The sequence below is a fragment of the Tribolium madens genome, unplaced genomic scaffold (genome assembly GCF_015345945.1).
Source record: "Tribolium madens isolate multiple individuals breed KSU strain unplaced genomic scaffold, Tmad_KSU_1.1 Scaffold_3;HRSCAF=73;Tcas5.2_LG2, whole genome shotgun sequence".
Lineage (NCBI taxonomy): Eukaryota > Metazoa > Arthropoda > Insecta > Coleoptera > Tenebrionidae > Tribolium > Tribolium madens.
Window position 1 is genome coordinate 164,029 of NW_025401006.1, and position 13,212 is coordinate 177,240.

General features: G+C 31.2%; 2 protein-coding genes across 3 annotated transcripts; both read left to right on the forward strand.

Annotated features, from left to right (window-relative positions):
* Window positions 1-2,625: 2,625 nt before the first annotated feature.
* Window positions 2,626-4,471, forward strand: LOC123008000 (lipase member K-like). Of its 2 annotated transcripts, none has more exons than XM_044403564.1 (7): window positions 2,626-2,996; window positions 3,053-3,230; window positions 3,279-3,393; window positions 3,452-3,695; window positions 3,743-3,898; window positions 3,948-4,178; window positions 4,236-4,471. In XM_044403564.1, exons 1-7 carry the CDS (start codon window positions 2,841-2,843, stop codon window positions 4,398-4,400), a joined length of 1,245 nt encoding a protein of 414 aa, XP_044259499.1. In that variant the 5' UTR covers window positions 2,626-2,840; the 3' UTR covers window positions 4,401-4,471. The 2 variants fall into 2 exon arrangements, with proteins under 2 accessions (XP_044259499.1, XP_044259500.1); XM_044403565.1 differs by having other exon boundaries at window positions 3,948-4,048.
* Window positions 4,472-7,346: 2,875 nt separating this feature from the next.
* Window positions 7,347-12,826, forward strand: LOC123008328 (serine protease snake-like). Its single transcript, XM_044404130.1, has 6 exons — window positions 7,347-7,502; window positions 9,204-9,410; window positions 11,368-11,522; window positions 11,571-11,683; window positions 12,079-12,499; window positions 12,552-12,826. The coding sequence occupies exons 1-6, from the start codon at window positions 7,427-7,429 to the stop codon at window positions 12,723-12,725; spliced, it is 1,146 nt and encodes a 381-aa protein (XP_044260065.1). The 5' UTR covers window positions 7,347-7,426; the 3' UTR covers window positions 12,726-12,826.
* The last annotated feature ends 386 nt before the right edge of the window (window positions 12,827-13,212 follow it).

Below are 13,212 nucleotides of genomic sequence, written 5' to 3' on the forward strand. Positions count from 1 at the left end.
CGTTGCCTTATCATTAAATGATGACCTGACCTCGACACCTTGGCACCAGCTGTTCTGACAGGATTATTTCAAAGTGGTTGAGTACTTTCAAAATTATTAAAGTAGTGAGTTGTTAAAATTGCCGCCGGCCTAAAATAATTTCCCTGACAATTGTTAATTGCGTTCCTTTCGCAAATTTAGTTCACCAACGGCCATTGTAATGAAGTTTGCACGTGTTCAAATCGGCTTTAACTTTGTGTCTCAAAAATGGCCCTACATATTAAATGTCAAAAACGCAATTTGGTTGCATATCAACTACGTCAATGCATTCATCAACTATAACAAAAAAATCGATGATTCATTATTTAAACTAAATGTGATTGTAAACAAAATAACATATAATTGTTTGTAGGAATTCATTACACCCTCGCGCTCTGTCTAAACTTGAAACTGTGCCTCTCGGCCATACCGTGTGAGATAAAAATTATCTTGGTCAAGAGTGATCATGGAATGGAAAACGTCTGTCGTTGCTTATATTCTTTTGAAATAATTTTGTCAATGTTTGTGTCACTGACATCGTCGATGACATAACCTACGATAATTATTTTAAAATCCATGACCACCCTTTACCAAGGTAATTTTTGATCTCATGGTACAATGAGCCCTCGAGATGATGGCATATATCCTAGCTCGGTTGTGATATTACTATACGGGGTGTCTCAAGTTTTAGGGTCGGCGTAAAAATAAATATTTTCAATTGTTTAAAAAAAAATTTGCTAGCGCAAACGGTAAAGGATTATAATTTGATGCTTTGATATTGTTCTAAAATTTTAGCGTGGATATGTCAGTGAGAGCCTTAAAGCTAAATTTAGAAAAAAAATTAATTAATTAATTGGAATCTTTTCTACGTGATAAAATTGCTCGATTTTTTCTGGTGGTAATTGTGAAAATTAAATAATGTAAAAGTTGATAGATTTTGAATAATTAACATTTCAATTTTAAAAATCGGAAATCCTGGTAATTTATGGTCATGTTTGAGATGATGTGCTGCTAATGCATTGACAATAGAGCGGAGGCTTCACAATAGAGCCCAGGTAAGTCATAAATGTCATTTTTCTTTTGTCAAGAACTTCTCACCAATTACCGCAAACCTCCCATAAATTATTCTAAGTTTCAGATTTTCAATATAAAAATGTTAATTATTCCAAAACCTATCAACTTTGTTATTATTCTAAATCTAAATTTCATAAATACGACAGAAAAAATCAAAAAATTTTATGATGTAGTAAATATTCCAGTTAATGGAAATTCTTTTTCTCCAAATTTGATTTTTAAGATCTCACTGCTATACAGGGTTATTCATAAATATGAAGCAATATTTGAACCTCAAAAATGACCTATAAAATGATGTTAATTTAAATAATAACTCGTCTCCTATCTCTACTGATAAGAATTTTACAGCCCTCGGAATGTGGGTATGGAAATTTGATTTTTTTGTAATAACTTTGGAACTATTTGACCAAATATTACAACATTTCCCTGTGACAACATACCCTTTGAACTGGTAATCACGAAAACCGGATACATCCACTCAATTTCCGGTTCCAACTGTTGCAGGTCACATTTTCTGTGTTTTTCCATTTTTTTGCTCTCTTAACACCAATTTTTTATTGCCCAAATCGATAGAGTAATCAATTTTGATTAAAAAACTCATAACCTTTAATACTCTTAAAATGGACCGTTTCAAAGATATTTCAATTTAAACTGAGGACTGCACAACGCTGAAATCAAAAAATAGGGATTTTGAATAAATGGTATCCACGGCAACCAATGACCATGGTCACATAAATCCCTGCCAGACATCTGATAACTTTGACAATAAATTTTTGCGAATTTTTTATGAATTAAATGCCACGAGATCCATTTGGATTTATTCTAAGTTATGTTTGGAATCTGAAGTAAACTCTTTTATTAAATATTTTCGATTAATTGTCTAATAATCGTCCAATGTCAAAGTTGACAGATGCCTGACAGCGATTAGTGAGACCATGGTCATTTGTTACCGTGGATATCATCCATTCAAAATCCCTACTTTTTGGTTTCAGCGTTGTGCAGTCCTCAGTTTAAATTGAAATATCTTTGAAACGGTACATTTTAGGGGTATGCGTTTTTTAATCAAAATTGATTACTCTATCGATTTGGGCAATAAAAAATTGGTGTTAAGAGAGCAAAAAAATGGAAAAACACAGAAAATGTGATCTACAATTGCTGGAACCTGAAATTGAGTAGATGTTTCCGGTTTTCCTAATTACTAGTTTAAAAGGTATGTTCTCGCAAGTAACCATTCCAAATTTTATAATATTTGGTCAAATGGTTTCGAAGTATTACAAAAAAAAAAAACAAATTTCCATACCCACATTCCGAGGGCTGTAAAATTCTTATCAGTAGAGATAGGACACGAGTTATTATTTAAATTAACATCATTTTATAGGTCATTTTTGAGGTTCAAATATTGCTTCATAATTATGAATAACCCTGTATATGCTAAAAATTTTGTACAATATCAAAACATCAAATTGAAATGTATTTAATCCTCTATCGTTTACACTATCAAAATTCTTTTTTAATTAATTAGAAATATTTATTTTTTCGTTGGCCCTAAAACTTGAGACACCCTGTACATATAAGAGTATAACTCATTTATTTATAATTTTATTCAAGGTTAAAAATAAAACAAAAAATCTTTCTCTTATTAACATTCACTCATTGCTAATTGAAGTGAACAATTTAAATCACAATATTAAATAATGCCTGACTGTAGTGGTCATAGTTCCTGATGCGTTTCCTCAAAGTAGTTTATAATGTTACTAAACCTTATACTAAGTGTAGTGAGTTTTTTTATTCAAGAAACAGTATCAAAGTATCTTCCTAACAATTCCTGTAAAAATTATATCGACTATTATTTTATCAACACTAGCAAAAACTGTTATTACAATTCTGAATTTTTTGAACAAACTGTGAGTTTAAAAAACCTACAACGTCAAGTTAAATTACCTCTATGTCTACATTCTAGGCTAAAATAATCGAAAAACATATCGGTTTTAGTGAAACATATAACGTAACTACTGAGGATGGTTACATTTTAACATTATTTCGTATTCCAAGACAGCGTCCAAAAGGTGTAGCAATTCTTCAACATCCCGTTACCACGGATTCAATTGTATGGGTTGGTCAAAGTAATGAATCACTAGGTATGTTTCTTATAGCCCTCTATGTTTTTTTACCTACATTTTTAATAGCATTTTTGCTGTGGAGTTTTGGCTATGATATTTGGCTACCCAACCATCGTGGAACTTACTTCTCACGAAAGCACGTAAATTTAACCACTTCAGATGCAAAATTTTGGGATTTTAGGTAGAAACAAAACACTTATTAATTATTATTGTCCAAACAGCAACTCCATTGATTCTAGCTTTCATGAAATTGGCCTCTTTGACTATAAAACGATAATAGATTTTGTTAAAATGAAAACCGGTAGTAAAATTGTTTTTATATCTCATTCAATGTCAACGACTGCATCACTCATTTACTCTTCGTTGAGACCTAAAGAAGCTAAAGACTCTGTTAAAGTTTTTATAAGTATGAGTCCAGTATGTTATTTAAAACATGTGAGATCTCCTGTGAAGTACCTTGCATACTTTACTCCATACTTGAAGGTATTAAAACGAAGACACGAATTATAAACTGTTTCGTAATTTTTAAGATGATTAATACACTATTGCATATTACACATCTTTACGAATACGATTCACCACTGATGCAAACTCTAAGGCTGTTAATGTTAGAACTTCCCTTTAAATATCTTGCAACTGTGATGATCTCTCTTTTTCAAGGATGGACTCCTCAGGAATTTGACCCGGTAATTCCAGATCTAAATTTTCTAGGCATACATTTCATATTTCTTCTAGGCATTTATAAATCTTTCAATCTCTCATCATCCAAGAAGTTACTCTTGGAAAATTTTCTACCACTATGTGCAACAATACCTGTCTGGAGGACGCTTTCAAATGTACGATTATGGACCTAATATTAATAAAAAAATATATGGTAGTTTAATCCCACCTGAATATCCAATTGAGAAAATAATTACTCCTACTTATTTAATTTACAGTAAACATGATTCTATTGCCACATCAGAGGTTTCTTTAGTTTTCTAATGATAAATAAAATTACTGTACTAATTCTTTTTGTTTCAGGACTCCGAATTGTTATATGATAAATTAAACGAAAAAGCAAAAGTCTATGGCAAACTGGAAATAAAAAACATAAATCATGTAGACTTTCATTATGGGAAACATAGGAAAGAAAAGGTGTTCCATGAAATTATAAAACTTTTAAAACTCATTGAACATAATTTTTAATCATTATAATTTTGGCAAAGTGTAAAATTGTGTTCCGATTGTTCCCTGAAGAAATAAAAGTTACAATACGATTTTTTGTTGTGGATATCCCATACACGAATGTGACAACTGACAGTGGCGACGAAAGTCGCGCACCTCCGTGACACTGTATCCTCGGGCGATGCCCTAGACAACAAGAAAAATGTTAAAAAAAATTATTTATAAAGATTTCAAAGTTATGAGAGTTTAAATTTTGCACTTTGACTCTATTTATTTCTGTTGGAAAAATATTTTTTTGCTACAGGCTATTATAATAGAATAGGAAACAAGGAAGCTGTATCCTAAATTGTTACTCTGTTTAATGTTATTTCTGTCTTTTATTGGCAAAATTTTTGTACTTTGACTAAATAATTATAAAAAAAAACATATATGTAAAAAGGGCCCGTTAAAATGTAGACGCAATTTGTAATGCAGGTTTGCTAAACATTCTCAATTTTTAGCAAGAAATTGACAAGAACACAAAATAAACATGAATGGGAAAGAAGCTCGGAAAGAATGCAATTAAATTAGTGTCTTGTGCATCGTTTTTGAGGAACGAGTTGTAAAAGTAACAATTTTGAACCTAATTATTACACAAAAATTATTGCCAATCATCATAATACCTACTTGTATCTTTTGCTAAATAACTTTTTTTTCGTATATACATCCTTTTTCTTCAAAGTTTTTGTAGCGAGAACCTCATTTTTGTCCACAACATTGTACTTGCGTGCGGTGTGTTTCTATCAAAATTATTAGGACTGAATTCTGTCTTTAGACCTTAGGTAATGATGTCTGTCATCAGGTATTCAATTATAGCGCTTTCAAAGAGCAAACAGACACACAAGATTCATAAAAGTCAAAATTTTGACAACATCTCAATTTGAAAACATAACCATATTTTTTTAACAAAATTTCTGGGGACAAAAACAAAGAGCAAACAAAATTTGTGGCTATGGAGACAAGCTGCTACCAATTTTTTCACCAAAATTTTGACTTGGTAATTTCCATTTAAATAAAAAACAGACTTTACAAGATCATCAATATCATTAAATAGACATAAAAAAAATGTCAAATAATATTTTGACAGATAAAATTTTTTAAACCGCAGAGAAGAGGTCACATTTAACCAACTCCTAAGTGGACACACTCGACTAACCCACATGTACCTAATGGAAAAAAAGAACTCCACAGTGTTGCCAAAAAAAATTAGACGTCACCCACTTCTTCCAGTGCCCAAAAACTGCGCAACACCGCATAGATGCTGGACTAACACCCCCATCGTATACAAACGCAAGACATAATTAACTATCTTAAGAGTGTTAGATTATTAGATAAATTGTAAAATTAAATTTAAAAACCACTGTATTATACCCCAATGACCGATGCAGTCGATGCGCCAAAATTTCAAATAAACAAAAAACATTTTTTCCATGTTCCTGGTAACTTATCTTACTTGAAATTTTTCTCTGGGGCGCGAGTTCTTACACACCTGTATATCTGGACTAAACGTAATTAGATAATGTACTTAGTTAAATAATAAAACTGTAGTTAACTGTAATTAAGTTACCACGACTAAAATAGTAGTTAAATAATTTTCATTCTCCCCCCTACGAAAGTGTAACCACGTGTAACTATCTGCACTGATCGGCAAGATTATCGCATCACATGAGAAAAGTGATTTTTTATTGAACTAACGCTTAAAATAAAAAATAAATGAATCAAAAATTAATTAATTAACTAATTAACCTTAAGTTAAGCCTAAACATCCTCAAGTAGAGGAATTAGAACTTTTCACATCGGATATTGCCCAGTGTAAAGACGTAGTGCTCTCCCACAATTTTTATTTCATTCAAAATATTCTTGAATCATGTTTGTTAACGTGTTAACACATTATCATCCATGATTAACACCAAAAACTAAAAAACAGTAAGAGAAAATGCAAAGGAATAATATTTGTCAACATTACTTGATATTATTGTTTTCCACTGCCTACTTTAATAAATTTTTAATTGACGCATTTCTTACAAACGGTTAGTTTTAGGCATATGGTACTAAAACCTTTTAAAAGGCAATTAAACAAAAAATCCAAAGGAATACACGGTATTCCACTTAAAAAAATAAAGTTGATGTCATTTCCGGTGAAACAGAAAACAGCATTAATTTAGCATCTATCCCAAACGATAGTTGACAAAAAATGTTCAACTTTGTTGTAAGAAGTATTGTAACTTTAAAAATAATGAAGTTATGGCTTGGGGCGTTTTTCATAATTCAGCCTGTATATCAAATTGTATGTCAAATTAACTAAATTCAAATGTTGTAAAAAACATCTCTTCCAAAGAGTGTCTTCTTCACAGCTCCTACAATTGTTAAGAAATCATTTACTTTACATTAGTACTATATTGCCAAACGTTAAATTGAATGCGAATAAAAATTTGTGTTCTACAAATCGGCCTTAAATATAGGTAATAATTAAATAAATATTATTTCAGTTTTTTACACTTAGACAAAGTAAAATCCTTCAAACAATCCACATTTGTTAATATCTTGGGAAAACCGCTAACCTTGTATGCACTATATGAAATCAACTCTTATTAAAAATCGATAATAATACCTATAACCTTATTTTACAAATAATTAGTTAGAAGTGCAACATTTTTAAAATATCAACTTTATTAATACTTGAATTGAGGTATTATTTATAAAGTTATTTATTATTTTCCTGGATTTAATTCCGGGAACAAGTTGTTGAAGGACATGATATCAAGTTCATGGAAAGTTGTTATTACGAAAAACTATCATTCTTTGCCGTGAAACTTTTCTGCATACATCTTAAAAGTCATCAATTTATCTGTGTATGTATGACTCAAAGTTATAAAAATGTAAAAAAATATAAAAAAATATGAATAATCTGTTCCCCCACCAAATCTTTCTTTGAATCTTGACTTGATCTGGTCACTGGTCAAGTTCTGCTAGTTGCGCAAAGTGATAAGCCTCCATCACCGGAGAAGATGTTACGTGCCAATTATCTACGGATTTTTGTTATTGTTACAATTCTGAACGTTGCATACAACCAACAATTTGTAGGTAAAGTTGAAATAAGGTTAATTTTATAGTATTAGGAAAAAATTGCAAAAAATGTTAAAATTCTAATGCTTTGAAAAGCAGATTTAAGTTGTTACAACAGTTTTATAAGCAAGATAATTTTAATGGTTATTAAAATTTTTATTAGTGACTGTAGGGGGAGTAGGTTCGGACACCTTTTTTCATTGGACTGTATGTCCCGTAGAGATTACAAAGAAAATGTAAATAAATAAACTCTAGAGAATTAAATTCACTACAAATGGGTATTTTTTTGCAAATTTTATTCTCTTTAACCGTCTAGGCCCAGAAACATACAGGGTATTTCACGAGTGATAATGAGCCTGACGGAATTGAAAATACAACCCACAATACATTTGCAAAGTTAACGTGGATATTTTAGATATCGCATTGTTTGAAAAACCGAATTATGAATCCACGATAGCTTTGCTTCGATAATTTTATTTGTCACAACCATGTCACAACTGACATTAGCAAAATTTCAAAATGCATTCGAACGATGAGAAAACAGATCTGATTCTCATTTATGGCGAATTTGGAAAAAATGCTTCTGCCGATGAACCTTTGTAAAGACAATGTTTCCTGTATAGAAAAGCTCCAAAAAGGCTTGAAAGTGTTTTCCAATGGTAGATAGACAATAACCTTAAAAACTGTGTTTCCTTTCTTGTCAATTTCATAGTTACGCGATAACTATGTTTTATTACTTTTAAAATTCATAATCAAAATCCATGAAGCCTATGCAAATGTATTACTGGCTGCAGTTCAAATGTGGTTAGGCTCATTATCACTCGTGATAATGTATGTATGTATTTTATTTCCTTTAGTTGAAGATCCATTTTTTTTATGACCAACTGCAAACAAAAATCAAAGATAATTCTTTGCTAAAAATGTTTCGTTACATTGTTATAACCAGACTTCGGCAAATTGATGTCGCAGGAATAGGCAACCAGGCAGTGCGTTCGGCCTAAGGCAGAGATGTGCTAGATTTTGATATAAATAATTATTATAGTTACTAATGTTGCATATTTATTTTTTTACATAAATACATGTGAAATCATTTGGTTTATATTTCATTAATTAGTGAGTACGAATTTGCGAATAATAAGCTAAGTTGTACATACCCGAAAACGCGACGCGTTGCGACGGCCACAATCGACGCTTATGGCTAATCGCAGCGGTTGCACAGTGAACTCGTGTCTCAATTTGCCTTACTCTGGTTATAACAATAGTATAGTACTACCTAATAAATAAAACAATTATACCAAAAGCTTATCGAAAGTTTATTCGAGGAATGGAGCTGCTTTAAATGGATAAAAATATCCCTTATTGTTAATCGATGAAGAAAACCGCAAAATGAAGCCTCAAAACTCTAATACAAAAAGACAAAATAGCCCAACTTGTTTTTAAAATAAAAACCTATATTATAACTGAAGTAATAAAACATTTAGGGATTATACCATTTCATTCAGAAAATAATATAAAAAATTCCAGCAGCGGGAAAAAAGTATTATACAAATTTAGAAACTATACTCATCCTTATTAGAAAATTTTAACAATTCTCTGTGAGAGTACTTTTTAAATTAATGAATAATGGTGTTTTCTTCTTGAGTAATATGTAGGTACGTAATTTTGGAAGGAACATTATTTCGAAAAATAATGGTACCTACTCTAATAACATCGTTTTAGGTGATGTTTGTACTTTGACATCATCCGGTGCACCTGGTGTCTGCAAATTATTTATTGATTGTCAACAAGCTCGTGAAGATATTAAAAAACATGTTTTCCCTCAAACATGTGGTTTTGAAGGAACACAAGCCATAGTATGTTGTCCATCACAAAATCAGAAGGAACAACAAAAATCAAAAAGACAGCCAGGTGAAATAAGTAAACGAAGTAAGTAAGAAGTAAGAAATTTAATATTAATCTAATTACATATACAGGGACATTTTTTAAACTCTGAACTCTGAACATAGCCCAATGTTCAGTTTGAAAAAACACAAATCAATCTATTGCTGTCATTCAATGATTGCCTCACAACAACAGAGAAATTACATTCAAATAGGATATTAAGTACTTCACAGTAAAAAATAATGTTATATCTACCAAACATTTTTCCGAAAACAATAATTAAAACAAAATAAAAACTTAATTTCATGTTTCGCCCCAAAAAAAAGTCAAAAACATGAGGCCAAACAAAAATTTATGTTTGTATTTTTTTTAATTAATGTTTTCAGTGAAACTTTTGCTATATATTTATTTCTCATCATCTTCATTTAAATAAAGCATTTTTTTATTTTGTTGCTTTTATTAAATTGTAGACACGATACTGAGATTAATTGACAGCAATGGATTGATTTGTGTTTTTCTAAACTAAACATAGGGCTGTGTTCAGAGTTGTCCCTGTATAGTAGTATATTTTTATCAATCAATTTCATTTAGAACTCCCAACAAACGGCTCATAAACAAGTTCTGGAAACTTAATGTAAACTTAAAACATTTTTTCTATTTTGCGTCTGAAAAAAAGCTAATTTCGATACTAAAACCGATGTTTTAATGAGCCATTTCAACACCAATTTGGGTGCTGAAATAGACTAGTACAATTTACTTTCTAGTTTGTAGAGGTTGATAAAGGTGATTTTTAGCGACGTTTTGAGCCATTTCGCTTAATTCAGGTGGTGTACATGAAATATTTGCATTATCGATTGTTAATTCAACAAAATTTTGATAAATATTCTAGACTTGACACTTCGAAAATCGATTTTTTCAAACTTTGTGACATTTATTACCAACCACCACCTTATTAGGGCTAAATTATGAAAAAGTGACTTTTATTTTTTTTTGAAAATGTAAAACGCGCAAAATAGAAAAAATGGCTTAAAAAACTTGTTTCATGAGTCATTAGTGGAAACTAATTCTTTATAAAACTCGCGCTTCCCTGCACGTTTCATAAACCTGATCTCATTTCACAAAACTTGCCTTACGAAACGTGTTCTTTAATATACTATTTCTCTATTTTTTGTCTAGTAACGAACTCGTTTGAGTGCGTTAACAGCTTCCCACACTACTAATAGGCGTAGTGTATTTTGTATTGTATTTTTATAAAAAAAAAAACATTATGTTGGTGACCCAAATTTTCGGTGGCGAACATAAAAAAAATCACTTTTTTCTTTAAAAACAGCATAAAAGGCGCAAAATAGAAAAAATTGTAAAACACTCGTTACAGAAGGCCATTCAATCAATCGTTTGTTTCTCAACTCACCGCTACGCGAATTTCAAACAATGGCTTGAATGAATAAGGTACCTTCTGCAACTAGTATTTATATTATATACAGGGTGCGCCAGAACTCGCGCCCCAGAGAAAATTTTCAAGTAAGGTAAGATACCAGAAACATTAAAAAAATGTTTAGAAAATTCTATCTGTCAAAAAATTTTGACATTTATTTTTTGAGATTTGACATTTTTTTATATCTATTTAAGGATACTGATGATCTTGTAAATGTTTTTTTACAATTATTTAGTAAAGGGACAAAAATTTTGCCAATAAAAGCCACAAATAACATAGAACAGAGTTACAATTTAGGATACAGCTTCCTTGTTTCCTCTTTTAATAGCCTATAGCAAAAAACCTTGGAAAATTATTTTTCCAGCAGAAATAAATAGAGTCAAAGTGTAAACTTTAAACCCTCATAACTTCGAAATTTTTATAGATAATTTTTTTTTAACATTTTTTCCATGTTCCTGGTATCTTACCTTATATCGCATTTTTCTCTGGGGCGCGAGTTCTGGCGCACCCTGTATATTATATTCTGCAACTAGTATTTATTCATATAATATATTATTTCTGAACCAGAATGTAGGGAATATTCTGCATACATATATGAAGTGACCAAATCGCCAGTTTTGTTAATTGGTACTTCCGATCTTAAAAGAAATGAATGTGGACACGAAGTTGTTAAGCTTATCGTTGGTGGAGAATTAGCAGGCAGAAAAGAATTCCCACATATGGTGAAATTTTGTTTCCACCAATTCTCAATAAATTTAGTATTGTTATAGGCAGTAATTGGATTTGAACCAACTAGAGATGAAAAAAAATGGCTTTGTGGAGGGACTATTATAAGTAAACAATATATTCTTACAGCTGCACATTGTTTAAGCCACCATGAACAGTAAGTATAGTATTCTATCTCGTCTAGTTTGTAGACAATAAAATTTTTATTACATCCTCGGAAAGTATCTATTTTGACCTCAGGTTGTATCCAATCGTTAACACCTTTCTTCTCATAGGTGCAAAAATGCGCTTATGTTCATTTCACCGTAAGCAACTATTTTTCTCCCCAAACACTTTGATCACTTTTTTATAACTCTCATTAAAAGATAATAAAAAATCAAATATGGATAGAATAAAAAATACGAGTATTGTCAGACCAAATGTATCCACTTTCAAACAAGTTAAAAACAAATTTTTTTGTTGCGATAGATTCGCCATTACTGAAATATGTATGTACAGTCATAGGTCTACTTTTCACTTTTTCTACAATAAATTAATAAAATAACATTTTAGTGGGGAGGCCAAATACGTAAGAATAGGAGCAAGTGATTACAATGATAAAAACCGCAGGCAAGAATTGAAAATAGAAGAACGTATTCCTCACCCAGAATATAAGTCAAGTTCACATTATCACGACATAGGCCTTTTGAAATTGGAAACTGAAGCTAAAATGAATCCATATGCCAGACCGGCTTGTCTTTTTTCAAGAAATGAAATTCCTACTGAAAGAGCTATAGCAACTGGATGGGGTCACACCACTTGGGCTGGTGAAGGAAGCAATAAGCTACTTAAAGTAACGTTGGATCTCTTTGATCACAACACTTGTAATGCTTCCTATAAAAACCAAATTTCAAGAAGACTGAAGAATGGAATAGTCGATGACCTACAAGTTTGTGCAGGTTCAAAGGACGGAGAAGAGAAAGACACATGTCAGGTAAATGCAAAATCAACTTAGGAATTAAGCCGTAGTTTATAAAAAAATTCAGGGTGATTCTGGAGGACCACTTCAAATATATCATTTTGGTGACGAAATAGTATGTATGTACGATATAATTGGAATAACATCGTTTGGAAAGGGTTGTGCTGGGAGTCCAGGAGTGTATGTGAGAGTGTCACATTATATTAAATGGATCGAAGATATAGTGTGGCCTGAAATATAATATTTTTACAGAGACGAAACTTTCAAAGAAACAACAATAATGATACATTACTTAAAATGCGAAATTTTTATTACATGAATAAATAAGTCTTTGAATTTGTATTTCGTTCATTTGTAAGTCATTTGTAATTACAGTACAACTTCGACAATTCGGACACACTCTAGTTCGGACATTCCAATGTCAATGCTCTCATGTTTCGGACACTTTAGATTTTTTTACCTCTACAGTTCGAACAAAATTTGCAGCATTCGTTTTCTAGGCATTTACTACTTCTTTTATTTTGTTATTCGGAGAATCTCTTGTTACAGGATATCGTCTTATGTTTAATTCTCCAAGAATTCTCTCGGACAGTTTTCTGAAATTTAAATGCAGCTACCCAAAAAAAATTGATGGAGATAGTCCCATCGCATAGCCCCCACAATCACCAGACTTGACACCTAACGATTTTTTTCTTTGTGGGTATTTAAAAATAAATATTTATACTAAT

Bases quoted from the DNA above. Each gene is read 5' to 3' on its own strand.
- LOC123008328 (XM_044404130.1), top strand. From the start codon at position 7,427: ATGTTACGTGCCAATTATCTACGGATTTTTGTTATTGTTACAATTCTG. The intron at 7,503-9,203 runs GTAAAGTTGAAA...ACATCGTTTTAG, and splicing joins ATACAACCAACAATTTGTAG to GTGATGTTTGTACTTTGACA. The intron at 12,500-12,551 runs GTAAATGCAAAA...AAAAAAATTCAG, and splicing joins AAGAGAAAGACACATGTCAG to GGTGATTCTGGAGGACCACT.
- LOC123008000 (XM_044403564.1), top strand. From the start codon at position 2,841: ATGTTACTAAACCTTATACTAAGTGTAGTGAGTTTTTTTATTCAAGAA. The intron at 3,394-3,451 runs GTAGAAACAAAA...CATTGATTCTAG, and splicing joins GCAAAATTTTGGGATTTTAG to CTTTCATGAAATTGGCCTCT. The intron at 3,899-3,947 runs GTAATTCCAGAT...TATTTCTTCTAG, and splicing joins CTCCTCAGGAATTTGACCCG to GCATTTATAAATCTTTCAAT.